Source organism: Galendromus occidentalis, unplaced genomic scaffold, assembly GCF_000255335.2.
Source record: "Galendromus occidentalis unplaced genomic scaffold, Mocc_1.1 scf7180000077496, whole genome shotgun sequence".
In the NCBI taxonomy this organism is placed as follows: Eukaryota; Metazoa; Arthropoda; class Arachnida; order Mesostigmata; family Phytoseiidae; genus Galendromus; species Galendromus occidentalis.
Genome location: NW_003805484.1, coordinates 2,076 through 13,371, shown reverse-complemented (window position 1 = coordinate 13,371; position 11,296 = coordinate 2,076). Strand labels below are relative to the sequence as shown.

General features: G+C 51.9%; 1 protein-coding gene across 1 annotated transcript; it reads left to right on the top strand.

Annotated features, from left to right (window-relative positions):
• The first annotated feature begins 1,293 nt into the window (after nt 1-1,293).
• LOC100900502 (myb-like protein P) lies at nt 1,294-10,232 on the top strand. Its single transcript, XM_029112356.1, has 10 exons — nt 1,294-1,367; nt 1,539-1,582; nt 3,583-3,648; nt 4,314-4,371; nt 5,638-5,941; nt 6,081-6,772; nt 6,869-6,989; nt 7,910-8,698; nt 9,298-9,509; nt 9,681-10,232. The coding sequence occupies exons 1-10, from the start codon at nt 1,302-1,304 to the stop codon at nt 10,230-10,232; spliced, it is 2,904 nt and encodes a 967-aa protein (XP_028968189.1). The 5' UTR covers nt 1,294-1,301.
• The last annotated feature ends 1,064 nt before the right edge of the window (nt 10,233-11,296 follow it).

The following is an 11,296-nucleotide window of genomic DNA, read 5'->3' as shown; positions in this document are numbered from 1 at the left end:
CACTCGAAAAATCAGGGAAGTCGATACCTCCATCATCAATGGATTCGATACGGAGAACCATTACTGAGAATGAGAGGGAGACCAGAAAATCTCATCAGGGGACCTGATGAGACTATTCGAAAGAAAATAAAATCTCTCCTAGGTAGAAATATTCGCAAACAGGGGTTGAAATCATCGAAGTTGACCGGACCATGCTTTTCGAGCTGTGGAAAAGAATCAGACCGCAGCCTCCATAACGCGCCCTCGCGAAGACGATCTCATAGGTCATTGTTAATTGATGTGAAGCGTGTCCCCCCCCCCCGAGAGCCCATGCTCCGGATCAGTTTCTGGTCAGGGGTGCTTCGAGATTAAGCTCTTAATTCCGGCTCGGGAATAAGACGTCCATATCGAGAATGTTTAATGATAGAACGAAACTCTGAGTGTTGATGGATGTCCGAGATCCAAGTCGAGCTAACTTAAAAAACTGACTCATTAGGGTCGTAGAGAACTCGTCGAGATCGACCCCTCGCCTTTGGTCGCCCTCTGGTTTCCTCCGACGGAGGTAGTTGTTGAGAACGAACGCTAATGTATATCCGCCCCTCCATTATGAGCGTCCCAGGAGTCGGTCCGTGTGGCGAAAAGCCAAAGATCGAATCGGTGGGTTCATCGTAAGCCAATCATCGCTCGCGAAGGGCGACTAGCCCAGTTTGTATCATGCAGAGCCCAGCTACATACGACGAAACCTTCTCAAACGAAGGTTTCTCTTAGCTCTTTTCTTCTCTCCACGACTCTCGACCGAGAATTCATTGTCGATAGCCCCGGCGATTTTCGCGCCCATGGATTTTCGCTCCTTCGGACACTAGCGGCAGCAGGCTGCCGGGACGCGGCATAATGAGGCGCTAGGGGGCCATTTTCAAGCCGACTGGTGGCGCATATCGGCGTCGGTATCGGCGGCAGCGGAGTACCTCCTCACCGGAAGCAGACCTAGCTGCTCAGTCGTCAGTATCAGAGACGAACAGTGTGTCGCTAGTCGCCAGCCAGCCAGTCCCGCCAAGAGCAGCAACATCAACAACAGAGGCAGCAGCAGCCGCCATCACCACAGTCGTCGGAGCAGCATCAGCTGTCGTCGCTGTTCCCCCGAAAACGAACCAAACTGGCAGCAGCTGCACCGCTTGACGGAGGGACGGACAGACGGACAAGCATCGGGATCATCATCCGTAAGGCCCGAAGCGGCATCAAGAGCCAGCTTCTGGCGCGCGTTCCTCCGCTAGATCAGGGGTGCCACGATAGTTCCACGAATGGCACCACACAAACAGAAAAAGATGGCCGACAGCGATGCTGGCGAAATTTTCGCAGCAGAGAATATTCAGAAAAAGAGAGTTAGAAAGGTGTGTGATAAAGGATTTGTGCCCCGAGAGATGGGGAATTGGAAGAGCTTTCCAACGAGATGTAAAAAGTGCCGGGAGTTTCGCAATTATCACAATTGCGTTGCTTCAGGTATTCTTGTGTGTGAGAGTGAGTGAGATGTGCTCCTGTTTCATGTAATTTGGATTTTTCAGGGCAAAGTCGAATACTACATCAAATGGAAAGGATGGTCGCAAAAGTAAGTCGCTTGGTAATCGATAGCTTATCGCTCCGTACTGCAGGGGCAGCCCCTTGCGAGTATCGGAGATGGTTTCGCCGCCTGGATCGGAGTAGTTCCCATAGACAATAACATAGCGACCATTCGGTCGATCGGAATTCCCGATGGGGAAAAGAAGTTCTTGCCGGAGTCCGAAGCGTCTCTCCGACACGAGAAGAGACGAGAATCGTTTCATCGTGACCTCGGAGAAGCAGACTGCGGGAACATGTCCTGACTTGAGAATGCATTGCTCCCGTCGCCACCGAAGAGAACAGGAGTGCATCGATGACCTGATCCCCTTTCTCCGCGATTCAGCGGAATCTCTTCCCTTCAGATTAGGTAGATGTCTTCAGATCGCACATCGTACATAGAGTGACTTTTTTGGCTTCCCGCGGAGGGTATCTCGAGTCGAGAGAGAAGTTCGTATGCTGGACGAGCCGTTCAAAAGCAAACACGGAGCTCAGAAGGTACCCGGGCGAACAATCTATTTTGATCGCAGTTTATGGTGTCGAGAACGAAATTTCAAAGCGATCGCCGGAAAATCCTCTCGTTCCGAGTTTTCGCGAAGAGCTTTCCTGAGAGTTTGACTTCTGCTTTCTTCGGTGTGGCCTCTTGCAATGGTTCCGGTGAGTGACTCGATCGACTAGGAACGAAGTTGCAATGGGCGGCTTCGTTCCGTGTGGGACCTGCCGTTCCGTCTGCGACCGCGTGCTCAACTCCCCTGATGGGATCGAGATTTCTTCCGCGGATTTCGCGATTGCCGTGTGCCAATCGTCCATGAGGCCGGCCTTTCATCCATCGAGTTTCCCGTGTTACGGAGACCGAGCATCTCTGAGCGGCTCCTCCGGAGTTCTGTCGCATCCGAAATCTCGGTCGGACGGCAATTCTGCGCTCCTGAGTCGTCCGATCGGAGGAGGGACGATGGGCTTCCGTTGGATGGATTCGTGCCCCCGACCGTGCTATTTGTCGAGCGCGAATCTTTTCCATCCCCGTAGACGGAGTGCTTACTCACCTGGAAAGCTCGACCGTTCCCTATGGAACTCGGTTTTAATATCGCTGGGCGTAATTCTGTGAAGAATTCCGTGACGCTCCGTTGCTTTTGTGATTTGAGATTGTTGCAGATGCGACTCGTGTTCTTTTGTGATCGTGCGGACACTCATCTGTCTCGGACAAGCTATCATTAACTGTAGAAATTGGTGTTTGCATTTCGAATGAGTCCATGCACTCCGTCGCCTACCTGCGCGTCTGCCGTTTGCCCGCCTGTTCGCGAACAATAGAATTCTGTCCAGCGTTTCGGCGGTAATAGAATTTCAAACAGAAAAGATAAACTACACGACTGAGGCAGCCCTCCTGATTGACTGGGGGAACTTCCCGACGTGTCATGGCGATTCCCGCGCTCAGGCTATGCACCCGAAGAAGAGGTGAATCGTGGTGAAATGTTGAGGCCGTCATAAAGATATGACCCAGCCTTGTCGTTTTTCGTCGGGCCGCGATCATAAAAGCGAACTTATTTTCGACACGGAGAAAGAGACGCTAGTTTGCATTTTCGAGCTCCGACAATCGTACCTCGGAGAATTTCCCACCGAGCCCGGATGGAGAACATCAACAGACTCAACGAGATAAATTAACACTCGGACTTGAGAATTAGCTTGAAAGAGCAAAACATTGTCACTGTCATTGTGTCGCTCTGTTTGACCTTCCTTGTCAGTACTTTCACCGCTTGTTTACGTCGCGTGTAAATAATTCGTTATCTTATCGTGCCGATTCAATGTTCGCGCGAGCGACTTGATGACGTCAGAGAGCACGATTGGTGAAGGTGGAACACTACGCGTTTTTCCAGCGGATAGACCGCGATGGTGGAGTGGGATGTAGACGTATACATATGCCAGTCGAGGAGCTCCGGAACACTCGACCCGACGCTAATCGATGATGATCATTCTAATATTGAAAGTTTAATAACGTTGCCCATTTATCTTGCGCAGACACAACACGTGGGAGCCAGAGGAAAACATTCTGGATGTTAGACTGCTCGAGGCCTTCGAGACGAGGTGAGTTCTTCGCAGCAGCTCCGCTCAAATTACTCAGAGGAAGAGCACCAATATTATCGATTTACGCACACTACGGCCATCCACGGCTCTTTCGAAGGATGGGTTTGGGGGACTCGATGGGGCTGTTGAATTTAAACGTTGGTCTAGTTTCTGGAAAAATTGCAATTCAAAAAGAACTCCGTTCTAGATATTGTTTTCCGCTCGGGATATCCTATGGCGCGGTCAATATGACGCGGCGAGATTAGTTTTGATGGTCTTCACTTGTAAATCCATTGTTTGTCGCTGTCGACTCCTTCTGTTGGTGGATCGGTCGTTCGGCCGAAGCAACTCGAACGTTTTGTGGTCAGAAAACTTTGTTGCGCGTTGTGCTTCACCAGAGGATAGCAATCACCGTAGTCGTTATTGACGACTGGGATCAGTTTCAGTGTCCGCGCTCCGCGGGCCGTGGGAGCTGAAATCCACACAAAGAGCTCGTTTCAAATTTTCCAAAGATAAATTGTCTCCCAGAGAATAACTTTTCCGCTCTTACTTAGAGCTACGCTCGACGGTGTCGAAGGATATACGTTCGAACGAATGAGTGTGGCGGCATCCCTCAGCCTGCGATAGATTAGCCATTCTTCTCTCATATTGACTGCCGACTGAAGTCGAATCTATTCATTCCACAGCCATGCAAAGGAGCATTCGAGGAGGAACAATTCGAAATCTCATAGGCGACGGCGAGAGGTGAGTTCTGTTTTCAATCCTAACGTTCATCTGAAGCAGAGAGAAGAGCATCGTCTTGAATGTCCGAGTCTCGATTCCGTAAGCACGAATGCTCGAATCTCTTTCCCTGCGGCGATTCCCCAATGTGGCTGCTGATCATACCCTGTCGAGCGCAAAAATTAGAGGAAGAACTAGAGCGACCCGGTCAGCTGTTTAATGAAACGTCGAATAGAAAAGTTCATCTCCTGACATCTCTTGACGCTTTCTGTGTCGATCGCCAAAGGCCAGTCGAGGAGTCGCTGCGAAGACTCCCCCTGGTCGTTTCTCCCTCTCCGGTCGAGTATCGGATTTTCTGTTTGTTTCTGCCAATGGGAATACACGATCGGAGAGTCGCAGGGAACGAAGATTGCCTTGTCACTCACATGACGTTCGAGCTTCAAAAGTCGGTTGCGCTGCCACTTCATCAAGATAGAGAGGGAGTGTGCTCCATGGTTGCGGCCGCTGCATTTACGTCGTCGGAGAGAAAGAGACTGGGTGACGAGATGAAGACGGCGGATAAGAAAACGACACGACGACCGACTAGGGACGAAGGGTTCAACTGGAGCGGAATATAATGACCGCTGTGGTTACGGAGCGGCTAGTTGCTCGCTTGTCGTCCTGGTCGCCGTGAGTGATTCTGTTCACACGCTAAGAACATTCCCTGCGAAAGCAGTTGATTTCTCGGTGTTCCGGTTCTTTTCTTGCGCCTCCCCTTTGGGCACTTCTGGCTCAAGAACTATCGGACACCATCGAGTTCAGTGACCCTAGTTCACAATTTCTCAAATCTTGATGGCGTTGCTCATCATGATCGATCAGGTCGCGCGCTGGACCAAGTGTTCTCCATTCTCTCCACTAATGACGTTCTTTTCGGTTGAACTCCTTGAATGATTCTTGACACCTGTGCTCTTCTGCTCGCTATGTCATAATCGTCTGATTCTTTTGGTACCCGCCTCCGATCGGTGTCCCGCTTGGACAAGAAACTAAATATTCGTGTGTTTTTGGCGTTAACCCAACTGCCGTCGAGATCCATGATCGACGGGAAATTTTCTGTTCTTCCGGTCGATCGTCCCCGTCCTCTGCAGCCGCCTCATAATCGATGCCTCGACGACCGCAAGCGTGCTCGCTCAGCGAATTGGGAAGCGCGTCCGGTCCAGCACCGACAGGGACGTTATAACCTCCCTTCTCCCCGCTCCAAACGTCCCGGCGTTTCCGTAATTGGAGGACCTACTAATTGGGTGGCTCTTGCAGCTGAAGGAAAGTGTCACTCCAAAGGACGAACCTGCGACCAAAGACGACTCGGAAGATGAATCATCGAGGAAGGAGTCGAGAAGCAGCGCGAGAGACACTTCTGGAGCTGGCACCAAATCCAAAGAGTCCAATCACCATCACCACAGCAAAGACAGCAAAACAGAGGGCAAAGACAAGGATAGAAGGAGTCCACTTCCGAACCGACCTCTCAGCGCGTCCGGATTTGTTGAAAGCCCTGCAGAGGCAGTTAAAGTTAATCAACGATGTGTCACTCCTCTGGCCAAGGAACACCTCAAAGATATTTGTAAGCATCTTCATTGGAAGCTCATACCTCACGCAGAACTTCGAGCCCATTCCGACCGAAGACGGACTGCCTCGGCGTAGCTCCTTGCTATAATATTCAAAATAATATAAAAAATAATGATTGCTCTTCCTCTTCGCAGTAAAACCTCACAAGGAGCCTTCGACAAAGAAGCATGACGATCATTCTCCTCTTGTGAAAAAATCCACTCCTTCAATCTCCGATCCGAAGAAGTCGGCTGGCAAGGACGACAAAGATAAAGTTCCAACGACGAAGGATCACCATGCACATCGAGAGAACAAGGAGTCCACCGGCAAGCCCACTGCGAGCCCCACCGCACATCATCAAACTTTTGACAGCAGCGTTCCCTCGCTCGACAACGGTACCCAGCCGTCTTCACAGAATCATCGGGAAAAGCTGAAACGAGATCGGGAACGCGATGATGACGACGGCGGCGGCGGCGGTGGGAAACCGAAGAACGACTTGGGCTCCCCGGAAATCAAGAAGTCTCGGTTGGATACGTCGTCGCCGACATCGAAGTCCGAACAGAGGTCCAACGAGAAGTCATCGGACACCTTCGACCGTTTGAAGGCGTCTGACGAAACTCGCGACAAGGACAATCTGTCCGAGCGCAGTAGCGCGAAGGAGTCCTCGGTCGATTCCGTCAGTCAAGAGGGATCCTGGGACAACGAAAAGGCCCGCAAGGAGTGGTTGAACGAAGACAGCTCTGCCGACAGTAGTGTGGTCGCAGCGGCCGAACCGGAACCGAAACGTGCGGCATTGGCTGCGAAGAGCGCATCTGCGCAGAACGATGTCGGCCGACAGAACAAGACGGTATGGATCGCTTGATTTTTCGCGCTTTTCCTCGGAAAGATGTGAGTCATTATTTTCTTGATGATGCGACGGGCGACTAAACGCGTTCGTTTGCAGGTGGTAACGCAGAGCTCCATGACTCACGCCTCCTCAGCGCCTCGTTCGTTAGTGTCTGCGGATGCCAACCGGACTGCGAATACTTCTCAGGTTGTCGCAAAACAAGCGGACGCAAAGGTCGGTCTCAATGCGGTCAGGCACGCCATGCCCGCGGTCGTGCCAATACCCGCGATGCCATTCCGGAATATGGTCCAAGCTTCGGTCGCCGCGGCGGCTGCGACGGGAGCCGCAGCAACAGCAGCGTCCCTAGTGACTCCAACGACATCTGCAACAACGACCGTCGCCGCGGTGACAGCAACAACGACGACGTCGACAACAATGACGGCGACGACGACGACAACAACATCGACAACGACATCAGTGCCTAAGAAAGCCTTGCCGAACGATAACAACAACGTGTCTTCTGGAGGTAAATTAATTAGCAGTGGACAGAAACCATCGATCCAAGGATCGCAAACGAAGGACGTCGTTGCTCCAAAAGGTATGTGATCGTTGTTTGCTCCTCCGACACGTAGAAATTTTAGTACCATCCTTCAGAACCGACAGTCATGAAGTCGCTTGGCATTCATTGAGGATGACTAGTCGACGCGATTGGTGTCTAGAAGCCTGGCTCAGTAGATTAGGCTGCTTCTCCCGACTCCTTAGTTGCTCGATCGGCCGCCTCTTTGGTTTCCACGTACCCACTTCATTTTTTAAATTCCCTTCCTTGCCCCCTTCCCCCGTGGTTGACAAGCCTTCATAATGGAACGCTCCGCGAGGTATTCACACCTCTCGGAGATTGGCTTCATTATTTTTCCTCACTCCAGTCTCTAAGTCACGACTCGAATTCTTCTCCCCACTGTGGAATATGTGAATGAATCGTCTGCATTAAAAAAAAACGCGGTGTTCTCTGAGAGGGCCCTTCTCGGGATGATGGCCCTTGAATGACTTTTTGACGACGGATCTGGGGACGGGGAAGGAAGGGAAAATCGGTGACGGATGGGAATCGTGCAGTCTTTTAATTTTGTTCGAACGTCACTAACTGGGGATGAAACGATCCAGCGACCGGACCACAACCGCCGCCACCGCAGCAACAAGCGCAGCAGAAGCAGCAACAACAACATTTGCAACAACTCAAACTGAATCTTCAACAACAACTGCAGCAACAACAACAACAGCAGCAGCAACAGCTGCAACAACAACAACAACAACAGCAGCGACAGCTGCAACAACATCAACAACAGCAGCAGCAACAGCTGCAACAACAACAGCTACTGCAATCACAGCAGCAGCAGCAACAGCAGCAGCAGCAGTCGCTACAGCTCACGCAACAAAACTCAGTTGCGGTCCGTGCGGCCTCCACGGAAGGAAAAGCAGAAGAGACGACTAAACCTCCTCCGGCGAATTGCGTTCAAAACTCCACGCAGTCCGTGGCCTCGAATCAGGCTTCTTCGAAAGCCAATCAGTTCATGATGAAATCTGTGGTGGCTAGAAACGTGCCAACATTATCCAAAGGATCTCAAATGCTCCCTGGTGCCCCTATCGTCACCTCGGTCACGGCGTTGGGTCCGAGCGTGTGTCCACCGACGACCGCGTCATCCTTAATGCCCACAATCCGTCCCAAACCCATGCCACAGGCGACGTCGATGTCGACGTCGGCAACGGCTCAAACGGGTCAGGCGGTGCCTCCACCGCAACAATCCCAGGCGCAGCAGCCGCAGCATCAGCACCACCAACAACCTCCGACCCATGCGAACTCGCTGAACAATCTCCAAGCGGGTCCGATACTTCCGGTCGGTATGCACTTACCTCCCGGGGTTCAAGTCACTCCGGCTCCGAACGCCTCACAAGGTGGGCAGCCCCAGACAAACATTCTCTCACAAAGTAGCCTCGTTTCACTAACCCCGCGAAGTCCACTTACGCAACTGGGTACTTTGGGCTCTCAAGAATCGATGGCGAAGGCGGGTTCAGCAAAGTATCCCGGACAGCAGATCGTTCATAACCCTAAACAAAAGTTTGAGTCCCGGGGTGCAAGGAATTTGCTGAGACCGATGGGTGAGTGGTGGATAAAAAGCGATAAATGGAACTTCTTTGACTACCGAGTGTCTGTGCGAATGGGGAGGCTCAGCCCCTTTTCTTGCCCTCCACGAAACTTCATTTGCATGTTGCATGGCTTCTCAAAAAACGGCAGCGTCTCCTTTTCCGCTCGCTTGCTTGCTCGAATGCTCGTGTCGGTCTCACTCGGAGAATGTCGGGTCCTCGGGCTCCCCAAAGCGACAACCTGCCTACCCGAAACAACTACCGAGAATCGTACTGTGTCATAACGATGTCGTCATCGCCCATTGTGGTTGTCGCTCGCTTGCTCGCTCGCTGAGAGAGAAAGCAAGCGAGGAAGCTAGTCCTAACCCTACGACTCCCGATCACCGTTCCAATCGAACATTTCCACGCAGTTCCAGGTGTAGTGAACCAGAGCGGGTTCATTCCTAAAGTGAATCGCGTGAACTCTCATCCTGCAGATAAGAAAATCATTCCTAGGATATTGGATCGGAACTCTCATAATGCAGTGTCACCGGTCGCCGCCAGATCGACGACAACGTCAGCTCCGATTTCCATAGCTATGCAAACTGGTGTTCAGCAAGCCCAGACGCCTGACCACCTACAGGTAAGCCATTGCTGGAAGGAAACCGCCGACCGGCTGTCGAGCCTTCGGCGTCGGGTATATCCTGCGCCGAAAATATCCTTCAAACGCCTTGGGCATTTATATCATTCGTATACACGCGAGCCATAGGAGTGTGGCCGAAGAACTTGTACTAATCGGACCTTCTTTTCGCAGTCGAATCTCGGCGCTCCACCCGTGCAAGCACCCCAGCAACGCGTTAGGAGAAAGCATAAGGAAGTCGCAACGGTCAGACAAATTCTCGCTTTCACGCAGCAGCAGCTACAGCAGCAACAGTTACAGCAACAACAACAAAAAGCAGCCAAGCAGTCAGCCAATAACGGGCCTGCCGCTTGTCAAGCCAATGCCAACATGAATTCCACCTCAACAACGATTCCCACGACGGTTCCTCCCACGTCGAGCAACGTCACCTCTTCCTTGTCAAGGCCCACAAGTTTCAACTCGAACCCAGTGAGTCTCCCGCTGAGCTCGGATCCAAGCGCCCCGGTCCCGACACCTGTCGCCACGAATGGGTCTCTGAATTCAACGACACCCGCTGTACCTCAGACACCTCCGCAGCCCTTGATCCGATCGGCAATCGCCGACTGGCAGCCAACGCCTCCGAACCTCGTTAACAAAATCCTAATCACCGACGTGAAGGTGAACGCGGTCACGGTGACGGTCCGGGAGTGCAAAACGTCTCACGGCTTTTTCAAGAGTCGGACGTGAACTCGACCAGATCGGGTCGACATCGGGACAGGATCTGTTTTGTACAGTATTTATGTAAAGGACAGGGTATTATTGTGCAGGATTATTCAGATGCGGGGCTCCCTCACTGTGTCAGCCGAATCACTTCGGGCCCAGAAGTCATACAGATCGATGGGCGCGGCGAGACGAATCCGCTTCCCAAGTCTTATCTCTGACGAATTTCTCCTGCATTGGAATGCCCGAGAGTGAGCAACTCGATCGGAATTACTTCGCCAGTGTGGAAACTTCCGACGACGGGATGAACCCGCGTCGGCCTCGCTCGGTTGCATCCGTGTCGGGAGCTCACTCCCTCGAATTCCGAATTAGACGATTCCATGCCGAATCGTCTATTATCTTGAATCGAGACCGACTCGGGTTCTCCATCTGAAAATTTCCTCCCTCTGAGCTGGGGAAGCGGAAACGTTCGTGACGGGCATCGATTCTGGATGGAAGACGATTGATCGATTGATTCGTGCAGGAGGGGTTAGTGATGATACCCAAATGGCAAGCGATCGTGTGCAAGTGCGCAAGAGCCACTTGGTGGCACTCACAATCAGCACAATAGCGTATTTGGTCGATCATGGGCATGTTCATGTGAAAATTGATGGACGGCTGAAGATATGTACCTCAAGAAAACCCACAGAAGCATCGAGATGCGCATCGTGCGCATGTCCTAGCTAATACTAAGCACTCGGCAATGTCGACTGGCGAATTTTCTCATGACGGATCCACCAAGGAAGAGGTTCCCATCCAGCAAAGGAGACGGGGAGGAAAGCGTGGGCTGGAGCCTGGAGCTGAGCGGGGGTTCGCTCTCAACTCTATCGATGACTTCGACAGGATCTAGACTGAACTCCTACGGCTACCCGCTCGGTAGAGAAACTCCCCGTTGTGAGAGCCTACGAGAACGTTGTTGAACATTCGTCGATAACTGTCGTATTCTAATGTGATGAAACACATTGTTGCAGCGGCTCGCGCCTTGTCGCGCTGCATCGAAATTTCTATTCCAATCTATTTATTGGTAGTCTCGGCATTTGTACATACCACTT

Excerpts from the sequence above, each read along its gene's own strand:
- LOC100900502 (XM_029112356.1), top strand. The coding sequence starts at position 1,302 with ATGGCCGACAGCGATGCTGGCGAAATTTTCGCAGCAGAGAATATTCAG. Across the intron at positions 3,649-4,313 it reads CTCGAGGCCTTCGAGACGAG|CCATGCAAAGGAGCATTCGA; the intron begins GTGAGTTCTTCG and ends TTCATTCCACAG. Across the intron at positions 6,990-7,909 it reads ACAAGCGGACGCAAAGGTCG|CGACCGGACCACAACCGCCG; the intron begins GTCTCAATGCGG and ends GAAACGATCCAG.